At 35.9% G+C, this 20,992-nt stretch overlaps 1 protein-coding gene across 1 annotated transcript; it reads left to right on the top strand.

The window, feature by feature from the left end:
* The first annotated feature begins 740 nt into the window (after positions 1-740).
* LOC137736428 (protein DETOXIFICATION 55-like) lies at positions 741-2,797 on the top strand. Its single transcript, XM_068475696.2, has 2 exons — positions 741-887; positions 980-2,797. Exons 1-2 carry the CDS (start codon positions 840-842, stop codon positions 2,486-2,488), a joined length of 1,557 nt encoding a protein of 518 aa, XP_068331797.2. The 5' UTR covers positions 741-839; the 3' UTR covers positions 2,489-2,797.
* The last annotated feature ends 18,195 nt before the right edge of the window (positions 2,798-20,992 follow it).

Genomic DNA, 20,992 nt, shown 5'->3' with positions numbered 1-20,992 from the left:
TAACAACATATCAACTGATCACTGATGATCTTATATTTTCAACATATAAAGCTAAAAGTGTTAAAAGTATTATCCGACGAAACATGAAAAGTTTGCATATATAGTAGTAGAAAATTTTTTGTACCTAAGAGGCCACACATGCTCTCCCCATCACTTAATTCAATTTGTCTAAGTGTTTGACTCAAGTGAGGCCAAATTAACGCGTTAGGTGGATCCTCCCCTAGATGTTATAGAATCATGAGAAAAAATTATGGTAACATAAGTCATTTGGTGTATTATACGTATTGTGATAAGGTTAGACGATATGATTGATATGTATCACTTGTAAAGCATATTAATATAACAAAAATAAATAAATCCACATAGTTGATAGAACAACAACTCCATGAAGCCGTATTCTTGGTATACCAAAAAATTGATGACAAAAGCATTGTAAAAGAGCTTTTAAGTTTTTCTTTTCTTTCTAATACAAACAATAGACTATATCATCTAAACTAGAAGGAAAATGATTTAAACTTCAATGTAAAAGAAGAGTACACGTACTCTAACCAACTTGACTAAACTCAAATCTGAAACAACTTTTAAGTTAAAAGTGCTCTCATTCTATCAAAAAGTTGTACCTTTAGAAAGACAACTATAGGTAACTACCGGAAAACAAAAGAAAACTTGATCAAACCCTACCGGCAGAACTACCATATATCGACCCTTATAAATACCTTGCATGTATGTTCAATAATTTTGCAAGACAGTTGCCCCTCTTTCTCCGTTCACTCTCTGTCTGTCATAACACAAGGAATTAAGCAAGCAGCCTAGAAACAAGTAAAAGAGAAACAAGCGCAATGGTTGAAGCAGCAGAGCAATCCCAAAAGTACCCGACAATGGCAGAGGTAATCTTCTTCATCGCATATTATCATTAATTAATTTCTATTGATTTTTTTAATTCATTTTATGAACTTTTCCAATCTTGAACATGTTCTAGGTGGTGGAAGAACTTCACAGAATGACACATATTGGCTTCCCAATTGCGGCCATGAGTTTAGTGGGTTACCTCAAAAACATGGTCCTAGTTGTGTGCATGGGAAGGCTTGGAAGTCTTGAGCTAGCAGGTGGGGCTTTAGCCATTGGCTTCACCAATATCACTGGCTACTCAGTCCTCTCGGGCTTGGCCATGGGCATGGAGCCTCTATGCAGCCAAGCTTTTGGTTCACAAAACTTCTCCATAGCTTTCCATACTTTACAGAGAACTATTCTCTTATTGCTTCTCACTTCTCTTCTAATTGCTTTGCTTTGGTCCAATCTTGAACCTCTATTGTTCCTTCTCCATCAAAACCAAGATATAACAAGGATTGCAAGCTTGTATTGCCAATTTGCCATCCCCGATCTTGTTACCAATAGCCTTCTTCACCCCATACGTATTTTTTTACGTAGTCAAAGCACAACATGGCCACTCATGTGGTCCACTTTACTAGCAATCATTCTACACATTCCTCTCACAATCTTCTTAACCTTCACTCTTTCCCTTGGGGTCAAAGGAATAGCAATTTCCACTTCTCTTACCAATTTCATAACTCTATTTTTTCTTGTGGGTTACATGGTCTATGCCCATATCACGAAAAAGCCTTTTTATTGTTTGGTTGCGGACCAATGTGAACCCACTACTAAGTATGATACATCGCAAACATTGTACCAACCATTATTACCTAAAAAAGTAGTACCACTTTCGTTGAGGAAAGTGCTAGGAGATGACGAATGGAGGATGCTAATTCGACTTGCTTTGCAAAGTTGCCTAGGAGTTTGCTTAGAATGGTGGTGGTACGAGTTCATGACAATTCTAGCCGGTTACCTTCACAAACCTCACATTGCCCTAGCCACATCAGCCATAGTGATACAAACCACATCTCTCATGTACACATTGCCAACGACACTAAGTGCATCAGTGTCTACACGAGTAGGCAACGAGCTAGGGGCAGGCCAACCCAAAAAGGCACGTTTGGCAGCAGTGGTGGCGGTGGGGATGGCACTAATGAGCTCATTGTTGGGCTTGCTATTGACCACTCTGGGGAGAGAAGCATGGGGGAGAATTTTCACAGATGATAATGAGGTTTTGGAGCTAACAATGGGTGTGCTACCAATTGTTGGACTATGTGAGATTGCAAATTGTCCACAAACTACAAGTTGTGGAATTTTGAGAGGAAGTGCCAGGCCAGGCATTGGGGCATGGATTAACTTTTACTCATTTTACATGGTAGGTGCGCCTGTTGCAATAGTCTTGACGTTTGTTTGGAGATTAGGGTTCAAAGGGCTTTGTTATGGGCTTCTAGCAGCTCAAGTTACATGTGTGGTGTCTATATTAACAGTGATCCATAAGACAGATTGGGAGAAAGAATGGCTCAAGACGAAAGAGTATGTAGGAAAGAATAATCATGGAATGGCTGCATTTGCACATGCAGATGAAACAGTCAAATGTGAAGAGGGTGTTGCAAATTAGGAGATTTGAAATGTCCAAAGGATTTCGTGGGAAAAAGTGTGTATGCATTTCACATGCATAGCAAATAGATGGTTGAATGTGAAGAGACTAGATGTTGGTGTTTCTAAAGAAGTAGAATATTTTGAATGCTGATTGATCGATAGAAGAACAATCGCACAAATAGTTCCCATTATTCCTTGTAATTTACGATTTGTAATGTTTTTGCGGTTGCTGTCGAGCTATTTCTAGGTGTTACTTGTTTATAGTTTTACATGTATTCTTCTTGTACTAGTCATACAAATTTATATTATCTTATAACTTTGATCTTTACATGTGTATCTGATTTTAGGGTGGAAATTAGGCTTACTAGCTACCATTATAAAATACTTAGGTTTACAATCATAGTTCAACTCTAACTTGGTCTAACTTGGCGATTCGATTGTTTCTGGTATGTCCATATTCTTTAGTTTAAATTTTTCTAAATTTTTTTTATTATCTTTATTATTAGATCACATGAATTAAACTCTAAAATAATTATAATCTTAACTCATTACCTTACCCTCCTCCACGCTTGAACTAGCCTCAAGATGTTATTTAGAAAAACTACCCCTATAGCACATAAATTTTTTCATAAGTTGTTGTTGTTGTTTTTTTTTTTTTTTTTTTTTTTGTCAAAAAGATAAAAATTTATTAAAGTCGAATGACAAGGTTTATATCAACTGCAAGAATATTAAATAAAAATTTCAAACCAATCTCATTCCAAAGGAACTTGCCACCATGCTAGGTAGCAAACGAAACCATCTCGTGAGTAGCCAAGTTACCTTCCCGGGAAGCGAACCCAAACTTAACAAAATCAAAATGCATAGCTAAAGAATCTTGCATCCCTTTCCATCTGTCTATTAATCATACGAATCAAAGATTGGGAGTCAGACTCGACCTCCACCGCTGTTTCTGTAAAATATCAATGCTGCCCTCACGGCAGCAGCCTCAGCAGCAATGGCAGAACAAAAAATAAATTTCCCCACACCCCCAGCTCGCTTTAAAATCCCAGCAAAGTCTCTTAACAGCCACCCCAAACCACCCAACCTCGTCTTTGACTTCCAAGAACCATCGCAATTAATTTTCAAGGTTCCAAATTCCGGCTTCTTCCAACTTCCCTGCACGCCCTTGCCGACGGAATACTTCCAGGATGACGCGGTCCCTGGTTATCAATCTTAACCATCGCATCTCTAAACTCACTCACCTGCCCCCTCCACAACTCCGAAGCCTCCGTTGGATTCATCATAAGTTGTTAGATAATTACAGATACTAACTAATCACTCGCATTTTACTTTATGCACTCCCTGCTTTTTACGTAGTCTCTAAATTAAGTAACTAAATAAAATCAGGAGACATAATAATAAAACAGTGCAGATAAAAGATGAATGCAGACATCAGTCCTTAGATAACTTAGTTTTTTTTTTTTTTTTAACAAACAATATTATCTACGTAGTTAATAATATTTTTTTTTTAACAAACGATATTATCTACACGGTTAATAATAAAGCGCTATCTACAAAGAAGAAAATACTTCTAGATGCAGCCAAACCATCCCAATATAAACCATTTCACCTCCCCACAAATCTTGTTAGAGTTCGATTAGTTTGGGCTTTTAATCCTCGAAGTCCAAATTGGCCAAGAAGATGGGCCTATGGTAGAGACCTTATTTTCCTACGTAACGTTTTTTTACATTAAAAGAAAGGTGACAACGGTAGGATTTCCTTGAAAAAACTCTCCCCTATGAGAGAAATTATCTTCCCTCGTTGACCCCTGTCTTTAGACTCGGCATTAATCTCTCTGTAGTCTTTTCTCTCTGTTTTCCTCCTTGCTTCCTATCTTATAACTATCTTCATCCTTTGATTGTGGCCACTCTTATCTCTGGTGAGTCTTTACATTTATGGTTGTGGTTGTGATCGTCAGCTCACTTTGTCAGAGTAAAGTCTTTGTAGGGTTCATGGCTTACAACTCAAGCTCAGATTTTTAAGCGACAGTTGTTGTTCAGAGTAAAGGGTGGTGGTTTTATTTCTTGTGGTTACTGTGCATGGCAAAGAACTATGAGAAGGAATTTCAATGTTTGTGGAGTCTCGTAGTAGTGTTTCTTTAACAATAGTTGCAAGATCATTAAACCGTGTTGCAGTCTTTTTCTTGCGGCGTCCTTAGTAGGTTAAGGATCAATTTTATTGTATTTCGGATAAGATTGTAATTGTGAAGTTGTGTATGTTTTTTTTTTTTTACCAATGTAACCTCTTGATTAAATTTGACATGCATGACCTATTGGCGTTTGTGATAAAGTTTCATTTGAAATCTCAAAGGGAAAAAAAAAAATAGTGGCATACCACGTCAACCAAATAAAGTCATGCCACGGTTCGAACGAGAATAAGAATATTAATTTTTGATTATTGAGTTTTTTGTGTTTACTAAAGTAATCATATGTTAATATTTGCGAAAATTATGAACCAAATCAAGAAGAGGGGGTTAGTGATCTGATTTCCTTTTCTATTACTCCATTTTTTTAATTTCCTGATTCCTTCTCTCATTTTAATTAAATAAACAGGTCATCATTGTTTCTTTCTTTTTTGTTTTTGGATGAATATTTTCCTATTTAGCTACCTTTCAAGTCTTAACCGAATAAATGTTGCTTTTTCCTTTTTCCCTTTTTTCTGTTTAAGGGCAGGCAAACTGATGAAGACGATGGTGACTGGTTTGCAGAGCTTGCATAAACACTGGGTCGGGGGCTGCTTTTAGGGTTTTTTTTTTTTGGGTCAATAAAATGATTAAAGGGTAAATTATTTTTTACCACCTCATGTTTGAGATTTATTGTAACCTCATACAATATCTTCAAAATATTTCACTTTTATACATCAAGTACTATTTTATTTTAATATAATACATCCGTTACATTTTTAATCCAATGATCCGTTAAGAGTTGACGTGGCAGTCACATTTGTGTCACGTGGCTGCCAAATTTGTGCCATGTGGTAAAAAAATATTTTTTTATACATTAAAAATATTATAATAATTTACCCTATTAAAAAAATAAAAAAACCAGAAACCCAATTTCCTCTCGACCACCTCCCTCTCCTTCACTCTCTTCACCTCCCATCCAAAAACCCACCCCACCTCCCCCGCAACCCCCCCCCCCCCCAAGAAACCACCCACCAATCATAAACTATCAGCTCAGACATGCATAATGAAGCAAGAAAAACAAAAACCCTTACTTTCCTTATCTTAATCCATCAAACAAAGCAAAAGCAACACCAATTTCACAGCTTTACCAAAAAATCAGAAACTCAACAAGCTAAAATCCCTAACTCTTCAAATTTCTACATTATTGATGGCGACCCAAACCACAACATGTGAATTTTAGCTTGTTGGGGTTTGCTCCGACATTTACGATGAGGGCGACGGTGTGTGCAAGATAACTGCAGGTCATCGATCTAACCAAAAAACAATGAGCGCTTCAAGCGTACTGAGGGAGGCAAAATAATCGAGGAGGACGATGCCTCGAAATGGCGTCGTTGCTAACTTCAGTCGATAAAACAACGCTGCTGGCGGTGGAGATTTTATCTGGGGTGGGACCAGCGACGTTGAAGCTTCAGTCGATTCGAAGCGGCGGATTGGAGGCCATGACGGGATTCGGAGAAAGAGGGGCCGAGAGATGTGGCCTTGGGTTCGCTGGTTTGGAGTTTTCGAATGGCGCAACAATGGCAGCCATTGATGAGATCTCCCTCGTGCAAGAAAAAGTGTATTTTTTCTCATTAATTTCTTCTCGCAGCAACGTCGCCGGAGAGGATCATCGGTGTTCGTCATGCTGCCTGTGGATTCCTTGGGGTCACGGGGCGTGGTCCAGAGGCCCAAGGCCATGGTTCAATTGTTGAAGAGGGAGGTGGGGGTAGGTTTTTGGATGGGAGAGGAGGTGAAGAGAGTGGAGGAGAGGGAGATGGTCGAGGGGAATGGGTTTATGGGTTTTCAGTGTTTTTTTTTAATTTTTTTAATTTATTTTTTAATAGGGTAAAGTATTATAATATTTTAAAAGGTAAATTACAAAAAAAACTACCTCAACTATTGGGTCATTAACAGTTTCATAACACATCTTTAAAAAGTTTCAATGTCATATCTTATCTTTCAAATTTGTTGCAATGTCATACCTTCCATCAGTTGTCAGTCAATTCCTCTATTAAATGCTGACGTGGCGTGTGATGTGGCACACTTTCTATTAAAAAACTAAAAAAAAAATCCTTTAATATTTTTTAAATATTAAAATAAAATTTTAAAAAAAAACCCCTCACCTCCTGCAACCCAGAAAGAAAGAAGAAGAAGAAGAAGAAGAAGCAGAGAAAAATGAAATTAAAAAAAAGCCCCAAGTTCGTCTTCCCCCACCCTATTCTCCCCTCATCCCCTGCAACCCATAAAGAAAGAAAGAAAGAAAGAAGAAGAAAAAGAAAAAAAAAACAAAACCCAAGTTCGTCTTCCCCCTACCCCCTGCAACCCAGACAAGAAGAAGAAGAAGAAGAAGAAAGAAGAAAAAAACAAAAAAAAAAACCACAAGTTCATCTTCCCCCACCCCATTATCCCCTCACCCCTTGTAACCCAGAAAGAAAGAAAGAAGAAGAAGAAGAAAAAACCCAAGTTCTTCTTCCCCCCCACCCCCTGCAACCCAGAAAAGAAAAAGAAGAAGAAGAAAGAAGAATGAAAGAAGAAGAAAATGTAACGGATGTATTATTTTGAAATAAAATAGCACTTGAGGTATGAAAGTGAAATGTTTTAAAGATGTTGTATGAGGTTGCAATAGACCCCAAACCTAAGGTGGTAAAGTGTAATTTACCTTCTTTTTTTTTTTTAAGGTAAAGTACAAAAAACTACCTCAACTATTGGTGTCACGATACTTTCATACCTCATCTTACTAATTTGTGTCAATGTCAGACTTCCGTCAGTTTTCTGTTAAATGCTGACGTGGCCAGAAACAAGACCCATTTTTATTAAAAAAATAATAAATTTTAAAAATTTTAAATAAAAAATAAAACAAAAAATAAAAAATAAAACCCATCAACCCATGTCCCCCCCTCCCCGAAAACCCAGATCCTCTTCTCTGAGTTCTCCCCCATCCAACCCTTTATCTCCTCTCTCTCGCCTCTCTCTCTTCTCTCTCCCTGCAACCTGCATCCCTAAAATCCCAAAACCCAGAAACCATTCCCACCCGAGTCATCACCGCTGGCAAGCTTTCAATCCTCTGAGCCGACGATCGCCGATTAACCCCAAACCCTTCCCCGCCATTCCCGTTGGCGTCGGAGCTCTCATTCTGGCACCACAGGTGCTTCTGGTTCCCCCACTTCAAATACCACAACAAGTTGAAATTGTGCAGAGCCTTCGCCCTCTCAAAACCCATCGCTATGGACTTCATCTCCATTATTTCCTCCTCATTTGCCCCGCCTATATACACCATTTATCGGAAACTCAAACCAAAGAAAGCCACTCTCAAATCACAACTCTCTTTCTCTGTTTCTCACGCCTCTTCTAATTTTCTCGAAAAATCTAGAAATTTTCTAGGAAAAACAGAGAGTTTTTCTATTGGGATTGTTGTTGTTGTTGTTTTGTTTTTCTCTCGCAAATCGCTGGAGGGGCAGACTCTGAGAGCGAGGAGGAGAAATGGAATGTTGTTGTGGAGGTTGTGGCAAGAGTTAGGGTTTGGGGGCGATTAGGGGTCGTGGCTGTCATCGCTAGAGTCAATGATAGAGGTAGGGTTGTCGTCAGCGGGATCGGAGAGGAAGGTTGAGGAGGACGGGTGGGAATGATTTCGGGGTTTTGGGATTTTAGGGATGCAAGTTGCAGGGAGAGAGAATAGAGAGAGAGGGAGAGGAGAGATAGAGGGTTGGGTGGGAAAGAACTCAAATAAAGGGATCTGGGCTTTTAGGGAGGGGGGACATGGGTTTATGGGTTTTTTTTTGTTTTTTTGTTTTTTTATAAATTTTAAATATTTAATTAATTTTTTAATAAAAAAAATGGGTTCTGTCTCTGGTCACGTCAGCATTTAACAGAAAAAGTAACAAAAAAACTGACGGAGGTCTGACATTGGCACAAATTCGTAAGATGAGGTATGACATTTTCAATTTTAAAAGATGGGGTATGAAAGTGTCGTGACACCAATAGTTGAGGTAGTTTTTTGTACTTTACCCTTTTTTTAATAATAGTGTAAATTATTATAATATTTTAAATGAATAAAAAATTATTTTTTAACACGTGGTACAAATTTGGCAACCACATGGCATAAATGCGGCAACCACATGGCACAAATGTGGCAACCACGTCAGCTCTTAACGGATCAATGGATGGAAAATGTAACATATGTATTATTTTGAAATAAAATAGTACTTCAAGTATGAAAGTGAAATGTTTTAAAGATGTTGTATGAGGTTGCAATAAACCTCAAACCTAATGTGGTAAAGTGTAATTTACCTTTTTATTTTTATTTTTTATAATAGTGTAAATTATTATAATATTTTAAATGAATAAAAAAATCATTTTTTTAACACATGGTACAAATTTGGCAACCACATGGCACAAATGTGGCAGTCATGTCAACTCTTAACGGATCAATGAATGGAAAATGTAACGGATGTATTATTTTGAAATAATATAGTACTTGAGGTATAAAAAATAAATGTTTTAAAGATGTTGGATGAGGTTGCAATAGATCTCAAACCTGAAGTGGTAAAATATAATTTACCCATGATTAAAATGAAGAAGCTGCTTTAGGGTTTTGCTTTCTATTATGCGGGCCATCATAATGGTTCATTGAAACCACCATTGAAAACCACATAAAGGTAAACTTGACACTTGACAGTGGAGGTGGCTAGGAATGTAATCAAATGCTGTCCTTCCTGAAGGTGTTGGAATAATTAAGAAAAGAAAGATGCAAACCCCAGCATGAGTCCAGAGTATATAAATGGAAATTTTTGAACCTATATTAACTTCATCGAGTTTGTTTTCAAAAAATTATTATCATAATGACAATGTTCAAAATAGTCTTTTTTTTTATTTATTTATTTGATTCAGAAAAATGTCAATCCTATCAACTTTGTTTATGTTGGGGATTCCAAGAATAACCTAAGATTTAATAGAATAAATAATTTTTTATCAAGAGAATGAAGATTCGAATTCGGGATTTATTCCACTATCGATAAAATAACTTCTTCTAGCCCAAGAATTTGGGCAAAAATTAGGGATATATAAGAGATGCACAATGTTATATTTATAAATTAGAAGAAATTAAAACAAGAAATGTGCTTGACTGAAAACTTGTTCCCAAACAAATAAAGTGTTTTCACCAAAACCTCAAAAAAATTGTGATTACAATCATGTTTGGCAAAATAATTTTAAAATGTTTATGCGTTCAAGTTCTTTTTCAAGAAGAATTGTATTTTTATTAAATTTCGTAGTGCTTCCAATAGAATTGATGTTACTAGAAGTGCTTATGAGTAGAAATTATTTCAAAACAAGGTTGAAGAATAAGGGAAATGATTTTTGCACACCTCATTTCTCTTCATGCACACCTTATTTATTTAATCAAAGCACAAGTCTTTAGTTGGCTATACTTTCCTAGACACTGTATAAAACGTGTTGTAACATTTAGTCTTCAACTTCATTAGTCCAAAGTTTTAGGTCTAAGTGCAGAAGACTTGGTTTGCACGGCAACATCATGTAAGCTCATTTCGTGGACTTCTTAGGGTAAAAATCATATGCATTCATTTAGGAAGTCGTGTTTATGTGTTGACTTTATTTGGAGTGTGAGATTAAATCTGTTTAGTTTTTATAGGAAAGTATATTTGAGTTATTCGAGAGAAAAACAAATGATAGTGATATTCACACACCCATTTTACCTTCCATATACCTTTGTTAATTTTTAGTCATTGATCACGTTCAATTCATTCTATCCGAAATCTGAAAATTGAGAGAAGTGTGTTAGAAGTAAATTTAAGCGTGTGAATAATACTACCCAAAACAAATTATCAAATTATCTTTTATTGTTGTCCTACTTCTTAGGCTTCAATTTCCCTTTAAATAACTAAGTCTGTATTGTGGTGCCCGGTATCAAAGCAACTTTGGACATGGTTGGCTTGTCAGTTTGGTACTTCTAGACCCTTTTATGATTCACTAACATGTTTTGGGACGTGTTTGTGTAAGCTTTTTTCTCGTCAGTTACATAATCTTTGAATTTTTCCGGGCTTTTTTACCATTTCTCTTATGGAAGCACATAATAAGTCTATTTTTGGGAACCAAACAATTTCTTTACATCACTTATGCATGTCCATTAAATCTAGGATTGTTATGTTGGGACGTTTATTCCTGGATCTCAAAGTTTGGATACGTATGTAATTTGTTATATGTGTATTCGACCTATCCTTCCTAAGGCACCTTGTATACATCCCGTGCTTTGGTCTCTACTTGGGTTTCCTTGGCTTAAGCTTAACATTGATGGCTTGTCTAAAGAAAATCATGGTAATGCTGCTTGTGCGAGAGTTTTTAAGGATTGACATGGTCAATTTCTTGGAGGATTTTGTCAAGGTATTGGTCATCAGAATTCTTCGTATGCGGAGCTATAAAAAAAATATTATTGGTGTCGAATTTTCTTATCAGTGGGGTTGGCATATACTTTGGTTAATGATTCTTTTAGTGTTCTTGCTTGTCTTTGTTACTTATGATGATTTTGCTCCTCCTTGGGTTCTTCATGCCCAATTGTTCACTTGTTTGTCTCGAATCCGAGGGATGGATTTTTGTTGCTCTCACATTTATCGGGAAGAGAATGTGGTTACTGATAGTTTTGCTGGTATGGGCTTATCTTCCTCAAACTTGGTCTGGCATGACTCACCTCTGTCGACAATTCTTACTTATTTGCATTCGAATATCGTTGGCTTACCTCGTTTCCATTTTTCAGATTAGCATGCATCACAACTTTTAGGTTAATCCCACTTTCATAATGTGTGCTTTTCTTTTTCTTGGTAACAGTTCGTTTTTGGTGTTTTCAACGTTTTTACAGGTTTATACATTTTAGGATTTGCTTTAGAAAGGTTAGATTTTATGTCTCCCTCCCTCTTTTCTTGTATTTTCCTCTTCTTTTTTTTCAATTGCTTTGTATAATGAGGGTAAGGTTTTATGCCCCTCCCTGACTAGGTGTAATTTTCTTTTTTGATTCAATAAAATTTCCCTATCGTCGAGGTTTCTTTATAAAAATTAAAAAATTAAAAAAAAAAAAACTTTTACATATTTTAAGAATATGTGAGATGCATGTTAAGAGTAAAAATATGTTTTCTTATAGGTTAGATTTTGAGAGCAGTCTTTGTGAGGCTTTAGAAATCTAGCAATCATCATATCATCCATTTGTGTGAAACAAAGTTGTGTGCATACTTTGCTTGTGAGGAAGATCATATGCATTCATCAGTGTTCATCCAAGAGAAGCCAAAGTAAGGGCGGCGTGCTACAAGAACTAAAGTATAAGAGATGACTTCAAATGTAGTAAATGTTCAGGCAGGAAATCTCACTAGGAGGGGTCCCTGGCTCGAGCACACAGCTCCCCAAGGAGTTGGCACCTTGGTTGGTTGTCAGGCTCCTGCTTGTTGAGATGCTGCAAGAGGAGGACAAAGTTAGTTCTGAAAGGTGCCTTCATAAGGCCTAAGGTGTAGGCTTTGAGGCTCACAATCAAAGCTAACTAAGTGCTTAGGAGTGCCACTGCCATCTCAGCATGACAAATGTAGAACAAGTATGTTTAAGCCGATTACTTGCACCCCAAGTTATTATGATTTCTTGTTATCAAAGGATTGTCGTAGATGGGTTAAGTCTACATTAAGTTATTTTCTATGCCTTGAAATCAAGGACTTTTAGTTGGTTTATCTTGTATGCTTAAAGGGTGGAGGTCCAGATCTGATCAAGTCATCAGTTTAATTCACATTTAGTCTTCTTATGACAGTAAAACCACTAAGTGAACCAGATCTGAGAACTGATAGAACTTTGTTTCATCAAAAGACTGGAAATGATTTGAATATATACTGGGGAATACATTATAACACCAGATCTATTAACTTAAAAACAAAACAAAAAGGGTCGGGCAAGGTTTAAACGTCTTGCGGTCTTTTCTCTTTGTAGTTATAGGGGTTGAGTATTAAAGCAGGATGAGTGGTGAACAAGTTCACACAAGAGAATCGATACTACAACATCTAGAAAATGTAGCAGAGCTTTTACACTAGACAAAAGATGTCTTTCTAAGGGGAGTCTAAGGCTGAAAAGGTAGATAATCTGGACAAAGCACAACTTTCTGGGTATTTGCTTGATTGAGAGGCAAGTTGTATGTTTGTTTGTTTGATTGGTTTAGTATCCTTGTCTCTAGGGCCTCTTCCTCTTTTATAGACGAATTAACCCGACTATACAGTTTCTGCTCTTGCCCGAAAGCAATTGAAGGGTAATGAGTCATCAGCATTTTTACATGTTCTGCCATTTAGAAAGTACTTTTGGGCCGAGAGTAGGTGGATTTCCATTGGCTGTCATTCTTTTGTAAGTACGTACCTAGCCTTTGCATTAAATGGGGAGCCGTCATATTGTCTCGAGGTGGGTATCTGGGCTTGACTTTGGGTCTTAGGCAAAATCTCCTTTATTGAGCTCTTTTGGGCTTTCTTTCTTCAAGTCCAAAGTTAAATATTAACCTAAACAGTAAGTGCTTGCATTGTTGAGTCTTGTATAAGTTCTTTTTCCTTAGTCGATGGTGATTACCGAGCTGTATGCTTTGAAGTTTTTCTCTTCATTTGTTAAAGAGCTTTTCCCTCATAAACTTTTTTGTGTTCTCCAATTTCCTTTTGATTTGTTGTGTTTCTGTTACGTCGTAGGATTTAAACTGTGATTCAATTATTGTCAATTTGATTAGCCACACCTAAGTTTGTTACGTCGTAGGAATTGTATTACATACCATTTCAAGCTAAAAGTTATCATCCTTGCGTCTAAATACAAAGGGAAATGTTAGATGATTTTTTTTTTTTTATAAATGAATGATTATATTAAAAGAGAACCAAAAGAAGCAACAAACTACAAAACAACAATGGCAACAAAGGCCAAGCTAAAAACAAAAGGAAAAAAAAACAGAAAGCTGAAGGAAAAAAAACATCAACAATCCAACCTAACAACCAGCATCAAAGGGAGAAACTACATAGGAATTCTCCATTAATGAAAAATAGGCACATTTGCAATAGACATCAAAATCTGCAAAGAACATAACCGCAAGCAAATAGAGTTCACAATGGCTTTAAAGATAGCAACGGAATGGAGGTGTTCGTTTCTGAATTTATGTTATTCCGTGCTTTCCAAATGGTATAGATAGTAGCTTGGAGGCACAACTTCTTAATGGTAACATCCAACGACTTACTCATTCAATTATTAGTAGCCCAACTGATAAACTCATGTCAATCTAAAGGAGGACAATCACAACCACACTTAGCACATGAGACCAAATACTGACACTCAAAGAACAAGTGATTGTGAGATTCATTATCAGTCAAGCAAAGAGAGCAAATAGGCGAGGCATGAAGGTTAAAGACCATTACCAGACCACAAGAGACTAGCCCATAGGACCTTCGAATGGAACTCCCTAATAGCATTCCAAGCGGGTGAGGCAGAGTAGAGCTTCTATTGGGAGACAACATCCAAGTAATTGAATCACGTTTAAACTGGATGGAAAAAAGCTGAAACATAGAAGCTCGAATATCGTATTGTAGCTTAACAATACCGTTAATGATGATTAGCTAACCTAGTTAAGTTAGTAGTCCTAGTGGATTAACACATGAACAAGTGAAGTAAATTCACCAGCAGATCGGTAGTGGAGTATTAGGTGGCATGAATGAGAGATGGCAAATTTGCAGAGCACTCAGAGCCACCTGTCCCGCTGTGGCGCCGGCTTTATTATATAAAGAATCTTGGACGACCCTTTGTAGTTTGTATTTTGTTTTGTTTTGTAGCGAAGGACTCTCTTGACTCTGGAGAGATAGAGCCGAGAGTGAGGGAGTCATGAGGACGTAATGACAATACAGTGAAGCAAACCCCTACAAAGGTTCCACGTCATCATCCTCGCAGTACCAACACCTGGAAAAAGCAGTCCTCTCTGTAGCTTTGAGCTAGACCTAGTTAGTGCCGCGATGCACACTTTAACCTTCTCTCCATCTCTCTAGAACTCTCTCTCTCTCTTTAGAGCTAGCTTGCTTTAACTATGCATACGAACGTGCATGATATCATCTTCTCTATCTCTATCTTTTTCAACAATTCCATCCATCTGCTTTGTGTGTGTTTTTGTGGATGGAAGACTCAAGCTCAGGCTCAAAGTCAGCTAGCAGAGCAATTTTCATACACCCGAACAACACATAACAACAGACTCGTTCCATATAAGTTCTACTCGCTAGGTTTGCATTCACAAGGAAAAAACTGGCCAACATCAAAACACCTGTTTGTTTATCTCTTCGAGGCTTATTTACTGCAAAAGCTTAAAGCAACCTTCCCCTACCATTTTGGAACTTAACATATAATCTTTTTTCTCTTGCTTCAAGACGATCCAGCTGGTTTAACTTTAACTCGTCTTTTTACTGCAATAAGTACTTCATATTCATTAGCTGTTAACCCTCAATCCAAATCCAATTATTATTTGAAGAATAGCATTACATGGTTGGGGATCTATGAGTGTGTTTATGTAGAAGATAGAAGTTTATTTTTAGTTATTATTGTATTTTAAACTTGTAATTATATTTTACACCCTACATATTTGGGTTAATTTTCAAAATAGTCCACAAAGTATCAATTTTTTTTATATTACACCCTAAGGTAATGAAATTCTATCAATTTGTGCCTTTAATTTGCTTAATTGTACAATAATTCATTAAACTATGAACATGGTGTGCTTGAGATCCTTATATGGGCTAAATTGTAAGCCCTATTTGCACTATATTAACAAAAATAAACTCTTAAATTAAATCAATGATTACACATTTAAAGCGTGAATACAATTTTAGAACATCAAGGTGAAATGTGAGAAAACTAAAACCTCATGATCTGTTTTGAAAATCTCAAAACTGAATGGGTTAGATATAGTTAAATTATTAGTCATTTCATGGGTTGAACTATCAAATTATTAACTACTATCCCATCCCTTGATGACATACTTTATGCTTATATGAATCCCACACTAATGTTACATAAGTCACTGTTCATATTCATCTACATCTAGATTTTTATTCAAGAGAATTTTTAGTTGTTGTCTATATAACATTTTTTTAATCCATTCGTTATTTATATGGTTCGATGCAAGGCAAAAGATGGGTCAACTAAACGTGGGAAAAGTACAAAAAAATAACTTGACAATAATGGGGACCAAAATATCAGCATGAGTAATTCAAAAGAGGAGTAAAAGTGTCAATGTTTAAATGATGGGGACCAAAATGATACTAAATCGAAAGTAGAGAGATGCATAGTGGATTTTATTAATCTTAACAAAAACCATGAGCAGTCTAATTATTCATTCATCAATCAAAACATGTATGGTATTGGTATCATGGAAAGCCTATTCGCATGGGAGTTAGGGCATGCAAACATGCTTGTGATATAACATATATATATATATATATATATATATATATATATATATATATTTATGTGTGTGTGTGTGTGTGTGAGTGTGTGTGTATTTTATATATGTGGGTCTTGCTAATTAATCTTATCTTCTAATAATGTGATAGTAACATTAATTAGCTGTATAATTTTGCTGGGATTGATATATCGTCAGGCTGATGAGCTTATATGTGAAAAAAAAAAATATTAAAAATATTAACATGCAATTTAGTCAACCCAACTTTTCTTAAGATACCAACAAATCGAACATGTTTGTTCTGCACTTTTTCCCGATGATAACTAAATTGTTTTCCAATCTTATTTTATATCAGATAAGTTGAAAGCAACTAATTAAGAAGTCAGAAATGTGTTATATTTTTCTTGTAATTAAGAAGTCAGAAATGTGTTATATTTTTCTTGTACATACTTCTTAGTTCTTACCTAGCAACAAATGAATTAATATCTTGATATGCCTAAGCAACTATATATGGCTGCATGCGATTAAGTGTTGAAAGGAATGAGTGGGAATGCGACTTTTATATAACGGGAATGTTATTATGGTGATATCTCAAATTAATCAAGCAATCTTATGCTTTTCAAGCCAATGATGTCCCTTCATGTATGGTATCATGGAAAGCCTATTCGCAGGACTTTAGAACTCTAAATATTCTGTTACATATATAAAGTCCTTCTCGAATGTGGGAGTAGAGTCCATTAACCCTCCAATAAAAGCAACGTGTGTCTCCCTTGGCTAGTACAGAATACATACATCGTAAAAATAATTATTCATTGTTAAACTGTGAAAGTACTATTGAGAATGGAGTACAAATGCAATAAATAATTAGTAGCTCAAAGTATAAACCGATACATACAAAAAGGAAATGAGGATAGGAAACAATGAATAGGGAAGGTCGCTATCAAACTCGACCTTTGCAGTTTGTTTATAACAAAATGGATATGGAATGCAAAGCAGATCAACACAAATTAATGGAGAATTGCAGCCGCTCCAGGAGTACTGGCCCTCTTTTTTTCTTTCCTTTTTTTTTCTTTTTTTTTTTTTTTTTTTTGTTGTTGGGGTGGGGATGATGTATAGTTCATTCAAAACCTTCTGCACTGATGGAAATTATCTAAATTGTCTTGCCAAGATTTATTGGCAGTATTGCTATCGTCACTCGTCTATAATAACTCACCATAAATATCGACCTAGATAATTATGCTTGATGAGCGGGAGTTACGGTGCTTGTGAATATTCGTCTATACAGCTAGCTAGCTGTTGATCTAGTGATATTTATCTTCTAAATACTTTAAGATGTCTCAAATTTAAAACTTATAAAGATGTTGACGAAAGTTCTACTGACAATACATAATACAAAAGCATCGAAAGCCATTCTTTACGATATGCATGGATTAGGAAGCATCAAAATTGGTGTTTGTATATACAATGTCATATCTGTTTTAAAGATATGATTTGCATTTTTATATAATTTATAGAATCATTATGCTTGATCAACAGATGTCATTGTGTTTGCATATACAATCAAACTATTATGATCTAATATTTTATCTCTTTCAAATAGTAGAAAGATCAAGTCCCTAATTCAAAACTCATCTCTCTCTGTTGGTTAAGTTTATATATTATAAATAATTATGTTAGAAAGAAGATATATTCGACTATACATAAAACAAAAGCATTGAAAATGTCATTCTTATATATTATTTTTAAGATATGGATTAGAAAGCATTTAGATGGTAATAGTATATATAATTATAAGACCATTAGGGAAAGCACTTGAGTCAAGCCCACCCTATCTATTAGTGGTTTCGGATTGGGCTAGACATTGTTCCTTCCATCGGTCAAGAAAAATGAAAAAAAAATTAAAATCCATGTGGTAGCTAGGTTGAGATAGAACTTTCAAATGTCCAATCATCTTCATCTACACACTTTGAATATTTAATACGATAATCTCTTTGGACATAATTTTGGATTAAATTATAATTTACAATCTTTCTGAATTACAGAAAGCCATCCGATATAGAGAGAAGATAAATGAAAAGGAGATATTCTTCTTCCTTACTAATACAACATTATTGGGAATGAGAGTTGAGTCTCACAATGAGTCAACAATAATTTATTATCGACTCGCTAATTATGTGAATCAAGCTTAAGATCTCCTACTTTTTTTTTTGTACAACGGTATTCTACATTAAGGGGAAGAGGAACAAAGCTAGGCGCTGCATAATGGACCAAATGCTAACTAAGCATCGAACTGAACATAGATATAGTATGTCATTGTCATCTATGTGATTCAAACTTGAGATCTCCTACTTATATTTGAAGAGAAATATCTTTCAATTGTAGTACTAATAGAAAAAAAAAATGCGGGTCACTTACATGCAACGTTCTAAAAATCACTAATCGGTAGTCAGGCAATGGGAAAGCACCTCTCGCCTAAGGGCCTAGGCGATTTTTTATTTTTTTTACTTTAATAAATTTATTATATATTATAAAATATGAGTATTTGTGTAATATTTTAGGGCTTTTTCTATTGATTTGGTAATATATTTTAGGTTCCTACGTTCTTGTTGGGGCCTTATTTTCTCTTATAAATTATTGGGCCTTATTTTCTGATTTAAAATAGAGCATTCCTACATTTTTTATTGGAAATATTCCCACTTAAAACCCCCTAACTTTCCTAGGGTAAAGATAATGAAGAAGAGTCTCTGTCTACCAACCACTTAGGTCGCCTAGCCCACCTAGATAGTGACTAGGTAATTGCCTAGCCTTTACTCGATTTTCCTCCAAGATTTGGCCAAAATTCCTGCGACACTCCCATCACCTAGGCCAATTCTTCCTTGTATGCATATCATAGTCTACCATATATGCAAATAAGTCATTATATCTTAGGAAAATCTTTCTGACTCTTGCCAACAATTTTTTAGCAAACATGCCGACATATGCCAATATATGCTAAGTGAGTCTACAGATGCTCATAATAGCTCATCCAAAGACATAAGGCTAGTAACTTCCTTGCCCAATGTCATAGAGGCAATTCATCGAACAGTTGGAAGGCAACTTTCAGAAGCATCTCATAACTTTAAAGGGTAATTTAGTTAAACAAAGTATTACAAATAGGAATTAAAATAAACTCCTAACTAGACAATTAAGCATAAATCTATAGGGACATGGAAACCTACATATTAAAACATAAATCTGTAAGGACAAGGAAACCTACATATTACTTTCTCCTAAAGGTAGGAAATTAAAAGCAATCCCAAAATTTAACAATCTTAGATTCCCAAATACATTCCTATTTTCCGACTCTCCAACACTCTCCCTCTAACTCATGGTGATAATCATGAGTTTTCCAAGAGAAAACCAACGTCAACAATAGCATGTAGACAACAATGTCACTAACTTCAAACACGGAGATTATAAGCAGCCGTCTTGAGTAGTCAAGCACTCGAACAGTCATAGTAGTAACAACACTATTAAGATTAGGGCAAAGGAAACAAATTAAGGCAAGGCAAGGCAAAAAACCAATTAACGCAAGGCAAGACAAAGACCAATTAAGGCAAAGCAAGGCAAGGTGAGGCAAGAGAAGGCAAAGCAAGACAAAGGTAAGGGCAAATTCAGGGGCAAAACAAGGCAAAGACCACACAAAACCCTAATGATTTAGGATATAGAGCAAAAGCAGAAGTAGGGAAGGGCAAAGCAGCAGAGCATCATCTTTAGCTTCACAACATCAACATCAGGCGTATTGTATGTGGGTAAGTGCACAAACTCAATAACCTGTAAAACAGTAAACAAATATAAACAACCAATGACCGCAGGGGAGAGAGGTTCCAGCCAAAGGCTCTCGACGGTCAAGTTAGTAAGTAATATTATAAGACTTCAGGGGTAGGCAAAAGAATAAGTGTGCAATAATTGCATTATCAGAGATGAACCTTAGAATTGTGTATTTGCACCAATCAACATAGAGACCTTTTAGGATATGAAATTCGTATTAAACAAGGATGACTCTACATAATATCTAGGAATAGATATTGCATCCTTTTAGGATTTGGATTACTTGCGGTGCATGCCAATCCATATATTGTAGAAACTTCAAGAATATAGGAAACATGGCTAATTCCATAATGGATTAGGTTTCTGTATGTTGCAGAACAAGCATGGTCAATCTCAGACTCAGTGAAGTCGTCAGACTTCGCCTACTTGTTGTGAAACAAGATGATGGTGGCAATGCTGATCTGTCTGAGCAGTTCTGATGTGGAAGCTTTTGAGTCCATGACCATACTTATGAGGTAATCATATTCCAATCTGCCTTACTCTGACCCTGGAAAATCATGGTCCCACAATAATTATCAACATGTGTATGGGGATGTGGAGGTAGGAACAAAGCAGTGGAAGCATCTATATCAGCAAGTTCATGGCAAGTGGGTGCGCGAAGATATTTAGCTTCACACACCAACAAAGAAGCGAGCACAATAAGGTTCAACCAAGAATCAAATTCGGTTCTGATCTCAAGTTAAACAAAGTATTATTCAATTCTACATAACTCGAATACTTTTTATTCTTCTTCATAAGGAGGTATTTATAGAGCAAAAAAATATAAGAATAACCCAAAATAAGAATTAAAATCAAATCTTAACTAGACAAATAAACATAAATCTACAAGGACAATGAAACCTTCTTATAACTTCCTCTTAAATGTAGAAAATAAAATAAAATCCCAAAATCTACCAATCCCCAATACATTCCTAATTTTCCGATTTTCCAATAAATTTAGCTGACCGTCCCTGCCCCAAAATGGATTTGCCCTTGAATCAAGGTCTCTCACATACATTTAAGGATTTGTA

Source organism: Pyrus communis, chromosome 13 (assembly GCF_041283825.1).
Source record: "Pyrus communis isolate YQ-2024b chromosome 13, ASM4128382v1, whole genome shotgun sequence".
NCBI lineage: Eukaryota > Viridiplantae > Streptophyta > Magnoliopsida > Rosales > Rosaceae > Pyrus > Pyrus communis.
This window is presented reverse-complemented; position numbering and strand designations above follow the sequence as displayed.